The 22,427-nt window shown below is 37.4% G+C and overlaps 2 protein-coding genes across 2 annotated transcripts in view; one reads left to right on the top strand and one right to left on the bottom strand.

Moving 5' to 3' along the window:
• MALRD1 (MAM and LDL receptor class A domain containing 1) overlaps nt 1-22,427 on the bottom strand; it is a 515,151-nt gene that overhangs the window by 419,423 nt on the left and 73,301 nt on the right. Inside the window, exons 13-14 of the mRNA XM_043884605.1 lie at nt 13,789-13,962; nt 7,265-7,385 (exon numbers count right to left, since the gene is read on the bottom strand). Coding sequence (XP_043740540.1) covers nt 7,265-7,385; nt 13,789-13,962 — 295 coding nt within the window. The remainder of the gene's footprint in view (nt 1-7,264; nt 7,386-13,788; nt 13,963-22,427) is intronic.
• LOC122681973 (selenoprotein W-like) lies at nt 15,219-15,894 on the top strand. The gene is given in 1 exon segment (XM_043884606.1): nt 15,219-15,894. A coding segment is annotated over 1 exon segment (261 nt). The 3' UTR covers nt 15,480-15,894.

The following is a 22,427-nucleotide window of genomic DNA, read 5'->3' as shown; positions in this document are numbered from 1 at the left end:
AAGCATATGCATTTTCTACTAACTAGTTTTTAGACAGAAGTACATAACAAGTGCTTAGAAAATGATGTTTGGGAATATTATAATACCTTTAAAATACAAAGAGTTGTTTTAAAAAATACAGGCTTTCTCATCTATCTGATAAACTATGTCTTTTACCAAAATTGGTTAAAAATTACATTTGGTAATTTTTCCTAAAAAGTTCAAAGATATTTTAGAGACACAGAACACCTAAATCATAGTAATTTTAATAACTCTTTTGAGGTAAGTCATAATCATTCTTATTATAAAGAAGACAACTCAAATTAGGTCCAAGATAGTTGTGAAAATTAGAATAAATTGCATTAAGATATTAATATTTGAAACCCTAGAGGAGCAATGTTCCTTTTACAGAGAATTTATTTTTATGTGTAGAAATCCTGAGTGTGGTATCGTCTTTTCCTCCTTACAGAAAATCTTTTTTTTTTTTTTAAAGCAATTAAGCTTTCTATGGGAAAACTGACAAGTAAGTTCACTGCTAAACTCTCAGCCTAAAATCACTGTGCTTACTTCTCTTTTTTGCTGCAAAGAAGACAAAAGATGCCTGCTTTTACTCCAGATTCTTTACTGTGCCTTTACTTCATCTCAACTCACTGCTGGAATCTTTAATGTATGAATTTATAAAAATGGGTTGAAGAATTAGCATTTGTATGACAAAACAGATTCATCACGATAAAATCAGCCTTGCCAGGGCTGGGGGCGGGGGGTTGGACAAGCAAAGAAATAAAAGACAAAGATTTTAGAGAACTGAAGTTCATTTGCTTATTTTTTAACTCAATTCACTGTAATCATGGATCCAATGCCAAATAAAGATCCCTATCCTCTTTTTGTGTCTATAAGTCTTTTAAATCCTTGAAACACACAAATGGAATGGAAAGAAATTTAGTGCATTTCTGATTTATGAAATGTAATGTGATAAAATAATTTCTAAAGGGAAAAGATTAAGGTTTCATTCTTTTCTTTTTTTGTTTAAGGATATTAATGTTTTAAAACTTCTAGACAGAATTCCTAAGATACCATTTGACATCCTAGGGGCCTGAGAGCATGATTTCTCCTCCAAAAGTAAATTCTTTCACTGGCTTCAAATTTCCTATTGCTCAAACTGACCAAGGAAGCAACTTTTCATTTCTGGAAACTATCATTTTCAATTTACTGATGAACTTGAAAGGACAGAAAGGTTGCAAAATGTGTGGTTAAGAATGTGTTCTGGGAACAGATTACCCAGATGTAAGATGGCCTTCCACCAATTACAAACTATACAACATTAGGAATGTGTGCCAATTATAATCACATTGTGTCCCAGCTCCAAATCTACCCTCTTTGCTCTGCTTTGAGATAACGGAGCTGGACTGTGCAAACATTTCTCTTTTCAATAGCTCATACAATGGTTGGCTTTCTTAGTAAAGAGCAAAGAATGCCACAAAGAATGGCAGAATAAAGAACTTCCCTTTTTGGTTCCAGGGTACTTTTTTCTTGTTTTTGTTCTTAAATCATGACCACCAGCCTTATAAGACAGTGCGGATAAGTCACCCTTCAGTGAGTTTTGCAGGTATCTCTGTGGATAGTTTCTTTCTTGACTACTAAGCTGTTAACCAAATCTAGCCTACAGCATCCCAGCAAATTTCTCCAAATGGAAGAACACTTCCAAATATACCTTCAGGCCAACATTACCCAGATACCAAAATCAGAAAAGGATGCCACAAGGAAAAAAAGGGGGGCCAATATTCCTGATGAACAAAGATCTTCATCAAACACCTCAATAAAAATATTAGCAAACCAAATTCAAGAGCACCTTAAAAGGATCAAACACTAGGATCAAGAAGGATTCATTTCAGGAATGCAGTGATGCCTCAGTATTTACAAATGTAACACACCATGTAACAAAATGAAGCAAATGTGATACATCATGTGAACAAAAGGAAGGATAAAAACCAAATGATCATCTCCATAGATGCAGAAAAAGCACCTGACAAAATTCAACATCCATTTATGATAAAAACTCTCAACCAAATGGGTATTAAGAGGATGTAGCTCAACATAGTAAAAGCCATATATGACAAGCCCACAATCAACATCATAATCTACAATGAAAGCTGAACATTTTCCCTCTAAGATCAAGTACAGGACAAAGAGGCCTACACTTACCATCTTTATTTAACAGTATTGGGAGACCTAGTCACAATATCTACCAAGAAAAATAAAATAAAGAGCATCAAAATCAGAAACAAAAAATAAAACTATTTACAGATGACATGAATATAAAAGATTCCCCAAAAATCTGTTAGAACCAATCAACAAATTGGTAAAGCTGCAGGATACATTAACAATACACAAAAATCTATTGCCTTTCTATATATCAATAATGAACTATGAGAGATAAATTAAGAAAAAATTGACACTTAAAAGTGCACCCAAAAAAAAAAAAAAGACACCACAAAGTATTTACGAATCAATTTAACCAAGGGGATGAAAAATCTGGACACTAAAATATATAAAACATTAATGAAAGAAATGGGTGATGACACAAATAAATGGAACAATTTTCTATGCTCAATGAATTGTAAGAATTAATATTGCTATAATGCCCATGCTACCCCCCCAAACCCCCTCCCCATGAGGCAATCTACAGATTTAATGCAATCCCTAACAAAGTTTCAGGAGTATTTTTCAAAAAAAATAGAACAAACTATCCTAAAATTTTTATGGAACCACAAGAGACACCAAATACCCAAAGCAATCTTGAGAAACAAGAAAGAACAAAGACAGAGGCATCTCACACCCTGATTTCGAATTATATTACAAAGGTATCATAATTAAAACTATGTTATTGCCATACATTAAAACAAACACAAATCAATGGAACAGACTAGAGAGCCCAAAAGTAAACCCACCCAAAGATAATTAATGTTCATTAAAGAAGGTAAAAATAAACAATGGGGAAAAGATAGTCTCTTCAACAAATGGTGCTGGGAACAATGGACAGTCACATAAAAATAAAACCAAAGTGGGCCACTCTCTTTATACCATACACAAAAATTAACTCAAATAGATTACAAACTTCAACATAAGACCTGAAACCATAAAAGTTCTAGAAGAAAACACAGGAAAGAAGCTCCATGACAAAAGTCTTTGCAACCTTTTTCCAATTTGACACCAGAAGCTGAGTCAACAAAAGCAAATATACACAAGCGGGATTACATCCAAAAGGTTCATCCCTGTTTCTGGTTCAGAGTTCCTAAAATCCTTGGAATTTCCTAAGTATGCACGCATGCATGCTAAGTCGCTTCAGTCCTGTCCAACCCTTTGTGACCCTGTGGACTATAGCCCACCATGCTCCTCTGTCCATGGGATTCTCCAGGCAAGAATACTGGAGTAGGTTGCCATTCCCTTCTCCAAGGGATCTTCCCAACCCAGGGATCAAACCTGCATCTCCGGAGGTTCCTGCACTGCAGGTGGATTCTCGGCAACTAAGGATTCCTAAGTATGCAGAATAACAAAGTTGTGTTTTCTCATGTTAATTAGGCAACTTTGGAGTGAACCTAAGGGTGGAGGGTGGTTGCCAATGAAGCCAAATAGGTGATTAGAGGTTGGAACTTCCAGTCCTACCCCTGACCACTGAGGAGAGGAGATAGGCTGGAGGTTGAATTGGTGGCCAATGATTTAATCAATCATGTTAATATCTATGTAATGAAGCCTCCATAATAACTGAAAAGGATGGAGTCTGGAGAGCTTCTAGGTTGGTGAACATGTGGAGGTGCTGAGAGGCACCTGGAGAGGACACAGAAGCTCCTCATCCTTTCCCCCACATTGTCTCTTCCGTCAAACTGTTGCTGAGTTAGATCCTTTTATAATAAACAGGTTATCTAGTAAGTAGAATGTTTCTCTGAGTTCTGTGAGCTGCCCTAGCAAATTAATCAAATCCAAGGAGGGAGTCCAAGGAACCTGATTCAGAGCCAGCCAATTAGTAACAACCTGGACTTGAGACCATCATCCAAAGTATAGCAGAAGAAGGGAGGCAGTCTTGTAGGACTGAGTCTTAACCTGTAGAACTTAATGGCATCTCTGGGTAGATAGTGTCAGAACTGAGTTAAAAGTGTAGGACACTCAGATGGTACCCTGAATTTATCTGAAGAAAACAAAAACACTAACTCAATAAGATATATGTGACCCATGTTCACTGCAGCATTACTATAATAATGAAGAAAATGTGGTACATAAACAGTGCAATAATATTCAGCCATAAAATAGAAAGGAATCTTGTCATTTGTGACAACACAGATAGACCTTGAGGGCATTAGGCTAAGTGAAATAAGTCTGCCAGAGAAAGACAAATGCCATATGACATCATCTGGAATCTAGAAAACAGACAGACAACAAAAACCCAAGGTCCTAGTTCAGGGAACAGACTGGTAATGGCCAGAGGCAGGGAATTGGGGATCAAAGGGTACAAACTTATAAATAAGTCATGAGGATGTAATAATGTATAGCATGGTAATAATAAGCAATAATATTATATTGTGTTTTTGAAAGTTGTTAAGTGAGTAAATTTTTAAAGTTAAGGGCAACGAAGATCCCATATGCTACAATTAAGATCCAGTACAGTGAAATAAATATTTTTTTTAAATAAAAGTTCTCATTACAAGAAAAAATTTTATAGCTACGTATGGTGATATAACTAGACTTATTTTCATGGTTGTTTTGCATTATAGTCAAATATCAGAGCATTATGTTGTAGTCTGAAACCAATATAATGTTATACATTAATCACACCTCGATAAAAATATTTTTAAAATATTAATAACAAAAAAAGAAACATTCTTCATTAATTAAGTAGCATGCACTTAACATTCAGAGAGTAAACATGTACCCACAGATCTTAGTCGAGTGAGTCTAGACTCTCACTCACCACAGTTGGCTTCCTCTGCTCCATCTGGACAGTCAGATGTGAAATCATACACCCTGCTGGATGAAGTCCAGCCTGCGTCCTCATGTGGCACAAGTCCAGCTTCAAATGAAGAGATGGAGAGAATAAAACATCTTTTTCTCTTCCAACAAATAGATGGAATGTGTAATTGTTTCATGAACACTAGTTTTTAAATGAGCTAAACATGGCAAGCATAGGGTCTCAATAAATCTCTGGCCATAAATATAACATAACTCACCGTAAGTAGGACTTGACAAGTCCCCTTCTCCTCCCATCCCTAAACTCCTGCTCGGTGGAAATACTAAAGTTCATGAAGGAGATCTTATGATTGCCTACTGGATAAATTTGTACAAATGGTAAGAAAGTTTTTTCCTTTGTGTAAAATCTTTAGTCTTTCAGGAATAATTCACGTAATTTGGCCTAATGAGAATTATGCCCTAACCAAGTGAGCTGGTGTGCCAATTGAAGCACACATAAATGAGTTTTGAGTTAATTTATGAAGAGAATTCTCTGTAAATGAGATCAAGTATTCTCAGAGACTTCTACTAAGGTTAATTTTACTGATAATTTAAAACCTTTAACCACTTCTGCTTCCAAATACACCGCCCTCAATGTCAACTCTAACACCTTCCTACGATTCCAATTCTGGTGATGCAGCATTTAATTAGGAGAAGGAAAATGTTTAATTAATTATCAGAAATAAGGTAATTCTGGTTAACCCTCCAAAACTCATTAATCATTAAATCTGCTGCTTTACATTCTGTAATGTCTATCAAAACCCCACCCCCACCCCCCACACACACTACACACAGCTTAGAATGGTTTATTGTAAATTCAGGACACACATTCTGAATAATGTAAAAGCATGTTAACACAATACAGTTAGGACATAGAATATACAGCCTCCCCAGTGAAAGATGCCTTTAATAAAAGATCCTTAGTGAAAAGTTCTTTAACTCAGATCTCAATTTAAAATAGTTTCTCCTATATCATCCTTAATTAATGCATTTAGCTCCTTTTAAGAATTTAACTTCTCTCACTAAATATGTCATGTAAGAAAACATAAGTTCAGAATGTATGACATGCCTGATATCCACATGCAATTATTTTTCATGTAAAGAGATTAATAAAATGAAGTATGACAATTTTCAGAAACATTTTTAATATTCATTTTTGTTTCTTAAGTGAGACCTGAGGAAAGGGGTGGTCAGAGAGAAACGTCAACCAGGGTTAAAATAACAAAGTAACTGCAGGCACAATGTATACCCGTTTCAATGGACTCTCACAAAGACCCCATGGGCTATAGACCCCCAGGCTCCTCTGCCCATGAGATTCCTCGGACAGGAACACTGAAGTGGATTGCCATTTCCTTCTCTAGGGGATCTTCCCCACCCAGAGATCAAACCTGAGTCTCCTACATTGGCAGGTGAATTATTAAGCCACCAGGGAAGCCCATATATTACAGAGAGGTTTTCAAAAATGCCTATCCTATTATTTGGGATCCATTTTTATGACAGTATATGTTTCTCTCAATTGAAATTCTCTACAAAATATGTAGTCAAAGAACTAGTCAGACTCCATCTGTTTCTTGAAAAGATTCTTTTGAATTTAAACACATAATTTTAGGGTCAAGTTTGAAATTCTTCTTTGGCCTTAAGTCACTTTTCTAAGCAATACTTGTTTTGAACTCCTGAGTGATTCTGAAACATGAATTTAATTACACATTCACTTGAAGTATCAAACAAAATTAAAATACAATTGATTTTTAGAGAGGTATTTTAAAACATGCAAAATATTTAAAATTCTTTCATAACTATTATAACTAAATAATCTGTATGTGAGAATTTTAGGCACAAGTATACAGTGTTATTAGAGGATAGCCTCAGGCCTAGACTGTGATAGACCGCATTTTTACTTTTTTTCAAAAAAAAAAGAAATGTTTTAGTTTTCATGGACATGTGACATAATCCACATCCTGGTATTAGTGAATAGTGAACTATATTAATGAAGGATTCTAATATATTTTATATTTTGAGGAACTTTTCTGTTGGTCTAGTGGTTAAGACTTTGCCTTCCCATGCAGGGGGTGAGGGTTTCATCCCTGGTCAGGAAGCTAAGATCCCACATGCCTTGTGGCCAAAAACCAAAACAGAAAAATATTGTGACAACTTCAAGAAAGATTTTTTAAATGGTACATATCAAAAACTTAAAATGTATACCTATATTTTTATATTTTGATATCAAAGAAAACCATTTCAATGTTCAAAATTGCAACAACCATAAGAAAAAAAAGAAAAAACTTACCTTTGCTTTGCACACTAGTACCTGGAAGTGTCTTATATGAAATTTCACATTCCTGGGATACACTGATGTCATCTAGAGCAACAGTAGCATTTGATGATAAAACTGTAGCTTCCAAAATTAACTAAAATTATAGAAATATAAATTATTAGAAATATACTATAAACTTTTTTTTTTAGTTTCTAGGCCCAAGATGGAGCCATTCCTGCCCTGGGTGCCATGGCAGCAAATCAAAACTTAAGTAACTTTCATGCCTTTAAATGCTCCTCTTGACCAGAAACACAGTACATTCAGTCAGTCAGTACCCAAACTTCAAGCCAATTCTGGACTCTTTATTTCCTTATTCCTTCTCAACCCAAACAAGGTTGACTATGAGGCCTCAACCAACTGAATATTTTCTGTTTTATCTCTTCCTCATTTTTTATTCTTTACCCTATAAAGCTTCTTGCCTTCCACCCCATTTTGCATATCTCCAAATTAGAGATTGTTTCTTGAAGTGTTGAATAAACCTTGCTTGTACCCCCTAAACTATCTTCCTTAATCATTTTTTAACAAAAGTAAATGTATTACAATCATATTTCTTTGTGTAGAGAAGTTCATTTGCATATGTCCCAATCTTCCAACCTAATTTTAGAAAATTGTTTTGATCAGAAAATTCAAATTAGGAATTTATAAAGTCATAACTGCTTTGACAGCACCTTATGCAACCTTAATATCCTAGGTAACCTTGTTTCAATTAGAAGTTGCAACATTCATCACAACTGAAGGGCGGCCTTCCCACTGGAGCCATTAAGAGTTATAAGCATTTAAAATGAGCTCTTTGGGGTAATCAACTGCGTGGTTTACAACTCAATTTAATTGAGATATGAGTTAATTTATAATGTGTCTGCTGGAGGCAATGATTCATTTACATATCAGAATATTTAAAAACTTATATAGATTATATATACATATATGGAAACCTACTTAGTGAGGCAAAAAAACACAGTGGTTAATAACATTCATATGCTAAAGCACTTGGAAGCATCTACTTAAGTTTAATTTATTCTAACTTTCTAAACAATGACTAATATAATTTGTTTTCTTTCTTACCAATCACTCACATTATACTGTTATTCCACAATCTTTAAAAAAAAAAGAAGAAGAAGAAAGAAAGAAAGAAAAAAAATATGTGCAGAGTCTTAACAACACATAGCAGGACCACTAGTCCAGGCTAGCAAGTGGCTAGAAAGTGCATCTCCATGTTATCAGGGAGGATCTCTGAGCTCAAAGATCTTAAAATTAACTTGGTAAGACACATTGACATAAACTATACCATAAGTGCTATATAAGAAACATGCATAAGATTCTAAGAGAATCAAAGAAAAGCACTTCATTACTTCTGCCAAGAATGTGAGACAGAATTTGGAAAAAAGTTTTAGTAGAGAGGGAGAAGGAAATGGCAACCCACTCTAGTACTCTTGCCTGGAAAGTCCCATGGATGGAGGAGTCTGGTAGGCAACAGTCCACGGGGTGGCAAAGAGTCGGACACAACTGAGCGACTTCACTTCACTAATACTAAACTTCAGTTTCAGGTCATCTATACTTTTGCCTGCTTTCCTCTATATAATTAAATGCAAGACTATGTGATGAACAGTTACAATTTGATCTGGATTAATTAAAATCCTCCAATTTTAAGTAGAGAAAAATGTTAAAATTCCTCTAAAAATATATATCTCATATCTGTAAATAATATCACCTGATTGTGCCAAAATCATCTTCACTGTTTCTATTTTGTATTACTTGCTTTAAACCAAGCTGATCTTTCAATTCGTCATTGAAGGCAGTTCCTCCTGAGAACTACAGTATGAGTTAGTAATCAGTGTGTGAGCCAGAGGTTGCTCAGAAGAGATGCTTCAACCATGCAAAAAGGCAGAGAGAAAAACCTAATTTTAAGAAGATTCTGAAGGTAACTTGAGAGCTAAAATTTCTAATTATATGTAGATATCTTTCCTTCTAAAACTATTTTTTAGGATCTTGCTGAGTTTTGTTTCAGTCAATTATATTATATTATTCCCTGAGTGAGCAGAATCATTTCTTGTTTTTGCTTTCAGGAAGCACGGCAATGGTAAATATTGTTTACAGTCAAGTGGTTACTTTTTACATCTGTAAAACTGAGAGAAGGTTTTCCAGAGAAATATTCAACTAGCATATTTAAATTTTAGTTCTTTGATATCTTGTTTTAAACAAAGGATAATGAGAATGAATATTAATCCAAGAGGAAATGGAGACTATGGGAATATGGTAAGAAAAAATAAAGAAAAACTGGACAACAGTAATTTTTAAACAATGATGGTGGTGTTAAAAATAAGATCAACAGCAGACTTTTACTAAAGAGCTTGGATGCTTTTTTTTTTACATGCCAGGCTTGGAGTAAGCTAAATAAGTTAAAATACATTCACTTATTTTAACCCTGTGAAGACAGTGCTATTTTCATCCACATTTTAAAGCAAAGGAAACAGAGCTTAGAGAACTGAAGTTATTGGTTGAAGGTCACATTTGAGTAAGAAAAATGTGTGACCTGAGCCATGGATGATTATGCTGAACATCATCACTACCATGAAATAAGAGGTAACTGGTCTTCAGAGATGCTGGAGGATAGAGCTACCTGGCAAAACAAGATTTAATGAAGTCCTGGACTAAGAAGGCCAAGGACACAGCAACATTACAGAGACCGGACCAGCTTTTACTTTGCATTATAAATCTTACCCTTCACTGAATCCTCAAATAACATCAGGAAATTGTTATTGATTTATACCATCAACATTGATCAAGAGTGAAAATGGTATGAATTATTGTAGAAAATTCCACAAAAGGGTCATTTTAAAATAAAATCTAAATGTGACACAATTATGCTTTAGTAGCAAACTCAAAGACAGCAGATCAACCTGAAATCAATAAACAGTATTCAGAAAAAGTACCACCTCTAGATAGGAAGTTAAGAAGAAGAGTTAGGAAACAAATTGCAAATTAAGTGAATATATTTGTGTAAAAAGCTGAATATTTAAAATGAGTAGGAACAGTTAAAACAGATCGGAAAAAAAAATACTATTAATGTGAACTATGTGACTTACGTTCTTCCAATAAAAACTGCAAAGCAATGGAGAGAATATTAAAATGCTAATTTGCTGTTCTTGCAAAACAAACAGTAAGCCAAATCCATTTCTACCAGAAGACTGAAAGCCCTACCTAACCCAGGCACTGATTTCCTAAAGAAATCAGAGCAATTTATATTCTGTTGCGATGTGTACAAGAGACATCAAAGGACCACATTGAATCTGAATGTCATGGCTACAAGAGAACAGACAGGTCACACAGTCCATGTCTTTCTCCTTTCCAATGTTTGGATTAGATAACTGGACAAATATATGCTTAGTCGCATTAAACTGATGGTCAGGCAATGACGAAGGTCACCCTTAAATACTTCAGTCCACTAAATTTAAAGTGCCAAAGGAGTCTGTTTCCAAGAAGATAAACTTTAATTATTGGAATATGTAAGAGCTAGATTGACTCTTTGTAGGTATAATATCTTTTCCATTTGCTGTTGACCAAAGAATGAAGTAGAACTACACCTACCTAGACTCCTCATGCATATTTCCATAACTTTGAAAATACACTTAGAAAAATCAGGTTAAAAACAACAGAATTTTAGCATTTTTGTTTCTTGTAGAGGATAAGAAATGGAGTAGAAAAGGGTACCAAGAGGACAAAAGCTGTGTTTTTAGAAACAAACATATCAACAATACAAGCAAATGAAAATGTTCATATTAATTCATTCTGAAGTTTAAGTACATGGGTGTTTGCCTCTCTGTGTACTTTCTACTTGTTTGAAAGATTTAATAATGTATCTAAATAGTATTAATGTATTCAATAAAAACACATCATGTATGTGTGTGACTGTGTATTTATCTATCTTATAAAATGTGTATAAAATCTGCACTGCTTCACACCAGGATGTTACACAGACCCCAATTCCTTACCCCCAGTCTTTGAGTCCAACTAGGATTTGACATCTGAACAGTGCAGAGGTGTGGATGTTCATCTTAACTCTATCATGATGCCCTCAGAGAGACCAAGGGCAGCTCTCTATCATCAAACCCATCACTAAATGAACTGCTTAACACTGGTTCAGGTCAGGTTAAACTCTGCCTCTAAATTTGTTTTTCAAAAGCTTATTGCTTTCCAAATTTTAACTTTCTAAATTTCTGCTTAGAGGTGGTGGACCTATAATAGCCTCCTGAATGGTGAAATCTGAGAAAACGGTTCTTATTTTTCTTTTCACTGGCTATAGTTTCTAAAACAAGCCAAGTATTAGGATGACATGAGAAGGAGCAGAGGCACAGGCTAAAACCCTTACCTTCTCAGGGGCAAATTAAAGACGGCTGAAGCTTAAAGCAAGAACCCAGGGCCATTCATCCCCCTCAAGAGCCAGAACAATTAAGAAGAGCGTGGGACTTCCCTAGTGGTCCAGTGGTTAAGACTCTGTGCTTCCAGGGCAGGGGGAGCAGGTTTGACCCCTGGTTGGAAAACTAAGATCTCATACGCCGCACAGCGCAGCCAAAAATATACTAAAAAAAAAACAAAGAGGCTGACTGGTGCTGACTGGTGCTGACTGGGAGCCCTCAGGTTAGGAGAGAGAAAAACCAGCACAGGTTGCTGATTCCCCAGGGAGGGGAGTGAGGGAGAGAGAGAGCACCAGAGTGCATCTGTTTAAGAAAACATCGTGGCTGCCAAATTACAAAATCTCATCAAACCCTGATCAATCCACAAACGAGTTAATATGTCCCCAGATAATAAAGAGCAATCTCAATTCTCACTGCAAAAACAAAGACAAAAATCCCCAAAGAAGAAATAATTAAAAAAAAAAAAACCCTACACTACGCTAAAACTCTTCAATAATAGTGACAGGTTAATGAAGCCCAGAAAGAACAGTATGAGTTTCAACTGCTAATATTTCTCAAAGAGTCACTTTCAACAAAGGACATTCTGGTTTTGGGGTTTTGTTTTTTATTAAGATTTTAGAGCACCTTTAGGGACAGCTCTAGAGCACAGTTGAGAGAAAGGTGCAGAGGGTTCCCACACACCTCCTCACCCCAAGCATCCATGGCCTCCTCCATCATCATCACCCCCATCAGAGGGGGGCATTTGTTACACCTGAGGAGGCAACGTTGATATATCATCACTCATGATAAAGCGGTCTCCCCAAAAGTTGAGTCCTAGATTCCCTAGCAGTTGGTTGTTCTCTGGGTGGGGCTGTTTATTCTGAGGTGAAGCATTATTTTAAATTAAAAAAATATTACTTTATTTCTTGGCTGCACTACATCTTCATTTCTGCATACAGGTGTTTGCTACTTATGAAGAGCAGGGACTCATCTCTACTTGCCTTGTGCAGGCTTCTCATCGCATTGGCTTCTCTTGTTGTGGCGCACAGGCTTAGGTGCCCTGTGGCCAGTGGGATGTTAGTTCCTGGACCAGGAATCAAACCCATGTCCCCTGCATTGGCATGCAGATTCTTAACCACTGGACCACAAGGGAAGTCCCTATTTTAAATATATACCTGGAGGTTCTAAAGGCATCTTCTCCAAAATAGTTTGTTCTCCCTGTTTGACTTCTCTATTTGCCTCAGTTAGGAAGTGAGTAGCAGATGAGTTGTGTTATTTTTCAGAGGCTTCAAACACCCCAACAATCTTACATTCATGCACCCATTTATAGAGAAAAAATCAGAAGCATGGAAGGATTAAGCGATTTCCCTCTGACTGTATACCAGGGTTTGAACTCCAAGCTAAAGAGCCCATGTTCACAGCTACCATTTCAGCTACATTTTCTTTAATACTCAGCTTCCCCAAATATTGCTTTTATTATCACTGTGGTTTTCACAGATTGGGAAATCTGAAGCTCGAAGGCGTAGTGTATACAGTCACTTAGCAACCCTTGGGTTAAGCAGAGATGGGAACTCAGACCAGCTGACTGATAGCAGTGAGTGTTCCTCTAATTTCACCATCCAATCTAGTTACTAAACTAGCTCTTTTCAAACATCATCCAGAAGGGAGTCATGTCCAGAAGGGTGGAAGCTGGGGCATCATCTGATAAGCTACAGTTTCCTTCTCTCATTATTTAACCAAGAAAATGACATAAAAGTGTGATAAAATTCTCAGTATTAATGGACAGCAAATTGGAGTACAGCTCAGATATTTTTCACTACCTCATGTACTCTGCCATGCTTATTTAAGAAAAACATTTTCCCATTACATTTCTCTTCTCTCTGCCATCCTGTTCAATCCGTACCTCCATTTTTGCTCTGCTTTCACAGGTTAAGTTGTGAGTACTTAGTCAAGATAACCTCTCTACTTATCCCTGACTGTGAATAAATATGCTTGCTTTATTAATATCAGATAAACTTATGGGGCATATGTGTTCTACTGTTGTCTGGAAGATCAGCATTAAATAAGCATCTTCTTCTGAGTTGTATTCATCTTTTACGTGCTTACCTGAAAAGGGAGAGCAGATTCTCCAGCCTTTGCAATGAGATTGATTTTTGCTTGTCGCCATTGAGATTCAGAGATTCCGATTAGATCACTGTGCTTCTGCAAATCCCCATTCAGAGATGTTCTTGTAAAAAGCGAGAGACGTGAATGCTGAGACAAATGATACCAAAACCGCACCTGGTGAAAAATGTGTTTGAGTGATACAAATATTCCATTTACTTATGCCCAGTAGATCTTCTATAATTAAAAATACCCAAAATTACTTTGGTGTTCAATATCATCTTAATTCTCCTCCAAATATGTAGACTCAGAAAATGCTAAGTACATCTTCTGCCAGCCTTTGTGGTCCCTGCTTAAGAAAAGGCTCAAGGCAGTTACATTAACTGGTATTTTAAACACATGCTATAGAGTTGTCTAAAGACATGAGACACCAGGATCCTGCTCAGACAAGTATAACAAATATTTGTCTACACCACTAGGGAACATTTTAGGACCCTTTTCTCTTGCTTTCTTGCTTCTTATGACTCTAGGAAGATACACATTCTACATCTGACTCAAATTACAAAATCACATACTACTATTCATTCTCTTTGATGTCTTCAAAATTTTTCTCAAGTAAAAGAAGACTGCAAGGAATACTTTTTCATTAATTCCTTCTTTGTTGTGACATTATCAAAAACCTTGGGAGATCATATAATACTGTTTATCAGTAATTTAATCTACCTAGAAAATGTTCTTTTTGAGGTTAGGGAGCCCAGATTTGATCACTTTGTTTCCTATTCACCATCAATGGTGACACAATCTAAAGAACTGACAGGTTAACGAGGTAGTGGAGAAAACAGAGAGGATTATTTTAGGTGTTGACAGCTGCAGCTATAACATGGAATTCAGCACCATCATTACTCAACCAATACTTACTGACCATTTACTAAGGACTGGACACAAGGCAAGTTTAAAATTAATTGCCTCAGTGGTTGGATGATACAATACAAAATATATCAAGGAAAATAACCCCACAAAACCAAGTTCAGACACAACAGCAATTTTTTCTTCCTCTCATTATTCCATAGAGCTCTAACACTTCATGTTTCAAAGACAAACAGAGCATTGTTCAGAGATGAGGCTTCTGAGAAATGAAATCATTCTCTTTTGACTCAAAGTGACTCCTTTTAAGTTTCACTACATTTTAAATTCCTGCATTTTTTTCCCCTTCATCATTGGACTTTTACCTTGTTGCATGGACAGACATTATTACACACATTACTACTTATTTATTATCCCATTTATGTCATTGTGGGTACCAATTTCAGTGGAGATGAAAGCTGAAAAAAGTGTGTAATGTCTTCTAAAAAACTGTTTGAGCAGATCTCGCCCTGCGTCGCCCGGGTGCGGATCGCGAGTCCGCGCGGCAGCGGGCACCGCGGTTCGGAGCGATGGCGGTAGTCGTCTGAGTGGGTTATTGTGGCGCTTGAGGCTACAAGCCCAAGTATCTTCAGCTCAAGAAGAAGTTAGAAGATGAGTTCCCTAGCCGTCTGGACATCTGCGGCGAGGGGACTCCCCAGGTCACCGGCTTCTTTGAAGTGTTCGTAGCAGGGCTGGTTCACTCCAAGAAGGGAGGCGATGGCTACCTGGACGCGGAGAGCAAGTTTCTGAAGCTGGCGGCCGCCATCAAAGCTGCTTTGGCTCAGGCCTGATGCGCCCTGAAGGCAAAGACCAGTAACTGTGGCCCAGCCCTTCCCGGCAGACGCTTCATGACAGGAAGGACTGAAATGTCTCTTGGACGCCTGGTCCTTCCCTGATGTTCTCACGGCCGCCGGCTGGAGCAGAGATGGACACCCCTAGTCTTTGCCTGTGTGGGGGGCGGGGAGTGCGTGTGTGTCCCCGCACGCTGGTCCTGCTGCCTTCCCCGTCCCTCATCTCCCTGCATCTCCCCCCAACCCCACCCGGCCCTTGTCTTCCCTTCTCCCCTGTGGTGTTTGGGGTGGTCCTTCTCCAGGCTTCCTTTTCAAGGGGAAGCCGAGAGGAGGATCAGGATGAGTGAGTCTCAGATTTCAGCAGTGATGGCAACAGTTCACAACTCAATAAATGGTGATGAGGTTAACAAAAAAATAAAAAACTGTTCGAAACATCAAGCATTCTCTGTTTCAATGTGGTACACATTTTTTTCAGTGTCTGCTGAATTGCCATCACTTGGTCAAAGCATTCTTTCTGATCATCCATTTCATATCAGATTTTACCACCAAGTTCACCTACACTCAGGTGTTGAGGCAAGCCAAGAAACATAAAGTCAAATGGAAGTGTTTAGCTAAATTCTGTGCAAACGGAGGCTATACGGTCCCCTACCACAGTTAAATTTTAGATCCCTGCTATAGTTTCAGCATGTTCCAACTTTGTAAATATGCAAAACAGAGTTTTAAACCTAGTTGAAGAGTTGTGCGTGCCACACCAGAATTTCAAGCTGTCAAACTGTCACTCAGTACGTTACCCGTGTGAAGTTAATAGTGCATTAAGAGTAAATACCAACGGGATCCATATTCAATTGGATAAGAGCTTAGAACTTCACATTTAATTTACTTTTTTTAAAGTGAATTGGCATTATAGAGATCTGAGGAGAATTCTTTAGTTTGGTATAGACCAAGAAACCTCCTTGAGGAGAATTCTTTAGTTTGGTATAGACCAAGAAACCTCCCAGAGTCTTTCCAAACTTCATACTGGTCAGGGTGAAAATACTGCACAAAGTTAATGACTTTAGACAGACGCGTAGTCAGCATCTGTGGTTCCCACGGTAATACACATTAGTAGCGTAACCTTATGTCATGAACTCAAAATCACAATGCACGTCGTTAATTCCTCATAGAACCAACTAGGGCAATTTGTATTTAGTAGGTATTCAGTTAATAGGCAGAGAAGGCAATGGCACCCCACTCCAGTACTCTTGCCTGGAAAATCCCATGGATGGAGGAGCCTGATGGGCTGCAGTCCACAGGGTCGCTAAGAGTCAGACACGACTGAGCAACTTCACTTGCACTTTTCACTTTCATGCACTGGAGAAAGAAATGGCAACCCACTCCAGTGTTCTTGCCTGGAGAATCCCAGGGACCGGGGAGCCTGGTGGGCTGCCGTCTATGGGGTCATATAGAGTCAGACACGACTGAAGCGACTTAGCAGCAGCAGCAGCAGTAAATAGGTACTAAAGAAAAGAAGGAAGTTTGAGTAGGACTATCAGCATTAGTGTTAAAGTAAATGTTTACAGGACTTTCTTGGTGGTACAGTGGATAAGAATCCCTCTGCCAATGCGGAGGACACACGTTCGATTCCTAGTCCAGGGAGATTCCACATGCCATGGAGCAACTAAGTCCATACACCGTGACAACTAAAAGCCCGTGTGCCAGGAGTCTGCACTCCGCAAGAGAAGCCACCATGACGAGAAGCCTGCACACCGCCACCAAGAGTAGCCTCTACTCTCCACAACTAGAGAGAGCTCCCACAAAGCAACCAAGACCCAGCACAGCCAAAAATAAATAAATATAAATAAATGTCTAAAGACTTGCAGAGAGAGTGATAAGAGAGAACCGCCCCCCCCCCCCCATGTATTATAAAATGTACAAGGAATCAGGTGTCCTTAGGGACCTCAAAGTTTTATGGGAGAGAACAAAAAGGAACAATTAAGCATATAATGACAAGCATATGAAAACAGGGTGGCTATTTACATGTAAATCTACATGAATTCAACAAAACGAAAAATTCACTCTCTGTTATCATCACATTTTAAATGCTCAGTAGCTGTTTGTAGCTAGTGACTTCCTTAGTGGATGCAGAAGACAATTTTCATCACAGAAAATTCTATTAAGAAGAACTACCAAGCATGTATATTAAAATGATGTTGCTGTTCTTACTGTTTAGTACTAAGTCATGTCTGAATCTTTGTGGCTCCACTGACTGCAGCCCACTGGGCTCCTATCTCCATTGGATTTCCAAGGCAAGAATACTGGAGTGGGTTGCCATTTCCTTCTCCAAGGGATCTTCCTCACCCAAGGTTTAAACCCACATCTCCTGCACTGCCAGGCTGATTCTTTACCACTGAGCTACCAGGGAAACACATATTAAAATGACACCAACCATTTAAAATGTATTTATTAACTATCAGTTAAAGGAAACTACTATCTTGATTTATGTCTGATTCACTAAAAAGCAGGGATGTAGGGACTTCCCTGGTGGTTCAGTGGTTACGACTCTGTGCTCCCAATGCAAGGGGCAAGAGTTTGATCTCTAGTCAGGAAACTAAGACCTGGTGTGCCCCCCTGCCAAAGGAAAAAAAAAGCAGTTATATAAAATGTTAATATTAAAGGCTTGCTTTTATTTCTTCTGGATTTTCAGTAAGTTGTATATCCACAACTTGGACTGTATGTACAGGGTGACTATGTAAGACACTGAAACAATTTAGTCAAGAGAATTTCATGTGGTTTAAAAAGCTTCCAACAAAGCAATTCCTTTAATTGCAAATTGGAGAGAAAAGAAATGAAGCTCAAATTACTTTACTGTTTTTACTGTATTCTCTGATTTTATATTATTTGTCTATTTTTTTTAAATACTGAATCATTCATTTTACTATAAAAAGAAAGGACATCTGATCGAGTGACTTATACTATTAGTTACTGAGTGCAGACTGAATAACTAACCTTGCTATTCTATTTCTACAGTGCCCTGTGATATTCCCAGAGGAAAAGCCAATTTCTACAAAAGAATGTGATTGGGAACAACTAGGAATTACTTATTAGTAACAGATATAACAGGACATTATTTAGAAGCTCAAAATAATGTCTTCCTTATTTCTCTTTGCTATTTCATTTGGTTTGGGTTTGTCTCCAATCAGAACTCTACTCTCCAGATTTCCTGCTTTTTTCCTCAACTTTCTTAAGCTCTTGACTCCTTTTGCTTCCCTATGAGGGAGCTTATTGGTCAAATCTTCGTGTCTTTTCTCATTTTCTCCAAATGCACAGTTATCTCTGCTTTCTCGGCCACAAACATCAACTCCTGTCTGATGTTTTCAACACCTGCTATATCTTCAAGATCCAGAATAAGACAAAAAATAAAATACACACACACCAAAAAAAGAGAAAGAAACAAGATATCTGTAACTCCTCAAAACTCAGCTGGGAATAAGTCCATGAGTAGACGGGGAGCATTCATCTCTCTCTCTCTCTCATACATCCCCCTTTATCATCACCAGAATACTGGAGTACAAGAAATCTGGAGCAGGTTGCCATGCCCTTCTCCAGGGGAATCTTCCTGACCTGGGGATTAAACCCAGGTCTACTGCATCGCAGGCAATGCATAGAGATGTGGGTTCAATCCCCGGGTTGGGAAGGTCCCCTGGAGAAAGGCATGGCGACCCACTTCAGTATTCTTGCCTGGAGAATCTCATGGACAGAGCAGCCTGGCGGGCTGCTGTCCATAGAGTCGCAGAGTCAGACACGACTGAGTGACTAACACTACTACTACTATAGTGATTCTTGTGACTCCTAGTCATAAGCATGCTTTTCCCTGACTTCTTTATCTGAATGAGCTTAAGTGGAAGTTTGCAGTCTTCAATAAAATATGATCTTTTCTCATCTAAATCATTAATCCGGGTGTGTTTTGACCATGTCCAGTAAGAAAGAATATCTGCTCAACCTCTCCCCAAAATCCATTGCTTCCTCTAGAATATCTAACATGTATGCATGCATGCAAAGTCGCTTCAGCTGTATCCAATTCTGTGTGTCCCAAAGGACTGCAGCCTGCCAGGCTCCTCTGTCCATGGGACTCTCCAGGCAAGAACACATGGCAACCCACTCTAGTTCAACCCAGGGAACAAACCCCAGTCTTCTACATCTAACCTGCACTGGCAGGCGGGTTCTTTACCACCAGCACCACTGGGGAACCCCAGGATCTCTAACATGATCTAACACTATCCTTGGAGTAAAGAAAGCAAAGAACATATCATGATTGCACCATTTCAAGCCCTGCTGCAAATTTCCTAAATTTCTCTCTGATAAGATTTCATCACTCTACTTGGGGAACATGATAAAACATGGCCTTTTAAAACTCATTGAGAGAGTTGCTACAAGTGGATTATCACTGTTACAATTTATATTGTTAAATGTTTTATATATATATGTTATATATGTTTACTTTATATGTTGTTACATTATACATTACATATAATTACAGATAATATTACATATTGGGCTTCCCTGGTGGCTCAGATGGTAAAGAATCTGTCTGGAATGCAGGATATCCGGGCTTGATCCCTGGGTCAGGAAGATCCTCTGGAGAAGGGAATGGCTGCCCACTCTGGTATTACATATATTATATTTTTATCATGCTGTGAAGCACTTAACACTGAACTGCTACTAGTATCTTTCACTAAATTCTATATTTTGGCAAATATTTTCTATATTACGACAAACGTGTTTCTATTGTCCCTTTAGGATCCACATGAAGTATGGAAGTAACAGGTGTGCCCTGAGTCAGAGAAAGAACATTTACACTTGTATGTGTGCCCTCAGAAGTCTCAGAACTATTTTTCTTTTGTTTTTTTACTTCCTTGAACCTGAACCAAATGAAAACTCACATGTCTCTCTGCACTGGCTGCTGGGATACTTTGATTCAAACATGTAGCCTGACCCTCAAATTTCATTTTTGGAACAAGTCTATCTTTTGTCTCATCAATCTTTTTCTTGATATACCTACTCACTTTTTTTTTTTAATTTTGAGAATTTTTAATTAAAGACTTAGAATAGCAAATATGTGTTGGGGAATTTAGAACAAACAAAAGACAAACATATAAACTATTAATAGCATTGAAAGCAGAAGCTTCATGTTATCAGTCCTGCTGTATTTAATTGTGAAGTGAGATATTTGGTCTTTCAAACAGTAACTCAAATATGAGAGCTCAGAAAATATTAATATTTTCACAAATCTCTTTCATATTCTATATTTCCTGATTTATTAAAAACAGTATTCAACAGCAGTAAGAAATAATAACTTCTGGCTTCCACATGTTCTGTGTGTCCTATCTCCTGGCTATTCTAAGGAAAAATGCCAAATTTCCACCAGTGACTAATGGAGCTTTTGAAGCTTTTAATAAAAGTCCACACCTTGAATACTGCATAGTTGCAGGACCAATTCTGTATGTCGATGACATGTGTAGTCTACACATAAAGTACAAGGTAATTCATGCAAAATGACCCTAAAAGTCTGTTAGAAAAAGTTTCAAAAGAAAGCTTCGTACTCCTTTAAAGTCCTTTCAAAAAAATATTCTTAGCTGTATTAGCCTGATAGGATTATGTAGAGAAACAATCATATAATTTCATAAAATGAAAGCTTTAATCATAAGTTTCCCACTTTGGTTATCTCACTGCCTCACTTTATTATTTTATTACAAAGAGCATGTGCTATTCCATGAATATAGCTATGATCAATAGGTTCCAATTAGGAAGATCAGCTGTATTTTCTTGTTACTGAAGAAGATAAGAATTTGTTCTGTTAGCTTATTTTGTAACTTTCATGACAGAAAGAAACACACATTACCACAGACTTCTAAAAAAGTAATGGTATATTCTTAGAATACTCCTATGGGAGAGAACTGTAGCTATGTGCATCTCAGACTATGAATAACCTATAACAATCGAATAATAATTCTAAGCTGGAAAGTACTATGAAGTAATCCAAATATCCATCCTTCTAACTCAAAGATTCCTAACATTCAAGCAGATGCAGTTAAAAGGGAACAAAGACTTCTGCTGGCAGTCTGTAACCTCTTATTTTTCCACAAATCAAGGCAAGCCCCTAAATCAGCATCTGAGAACAAAGGTGGAGGACTTTGTTCTGAGACAAACAACTAAGAATCTAAATTGTTCATTGCTTTTACTGAGGCTCCAACCCAATAGCTCCCACAGGTAAGCTTCAAACTTAAGCCACAATAAAGAAAAATGTCCTCAAGTGGAAACAATCATAAATTGTGGGTCAACCCCAACGACCACAAATTAACAGCTACCCACACACAACAATGGGAAATGCAAATCATCTTGAAAAAGAAGAGAGCTGTATGATTTCTTAATGAGTCTCAGAATTTCTAATAAGTTCTTAATGTTAGTTTTCATACTTCTGTAAAAGAGGCAGAATTAATACTTTCCATTCCTTTTTATCTAGTGTCTTTAATGAATTTAACAACAGCAGTTGCATTACTTTGGTTTGTGATCTTGAATTAAAGTTCAGTAAGTCTGTAAAGTGCTTTTAAAGAGCAAGTAAATGTTTCACAAGTTCTCCAAAAAAATCTATATCAGTCACATCAGATTTAATTAAAATAAACCAAAGGTGGGAGAGTCTAGAGTCCAAGTGGGTGAGATGGAGGTAGAGTTCAAGCCACTGTTTTAATTCAAATTCTCACAAAGATATGGACAACAAAAACACAAAGAAAAAAAACAACAAAGTAGGACAATCTATTAAGAGTTGCAGGCACTCTGTCAGGCTTATATCAAGCTTAAAGTTGTAATTAAATTTACACCTCTGAATGATCTGTAATTTATCACCAGGAATGCCTGAATTAATTCTGTAACCCTGAATTTCCAGGCAAGGAATTTAGTGTGTGGGACTACTGA

The sequence above is a fragment of the Cervus elaphus genome, chromosome 23 (genome assembly GCF_910594005.1).
Source record: "Cervus elaphus chromosome 23, mCerEla1.1, whole genome shotgun sequence".
NCBI lineage: Eukaryota > Metazoa > Chordata > Mammalia > Artiodactyla > Cervidae > Cervus > Cervus elaphus.
Note: the sequence above shows the minus strand (reverse complement) of the source record. Positions and strands in the feature narration are given on the sequence as shown.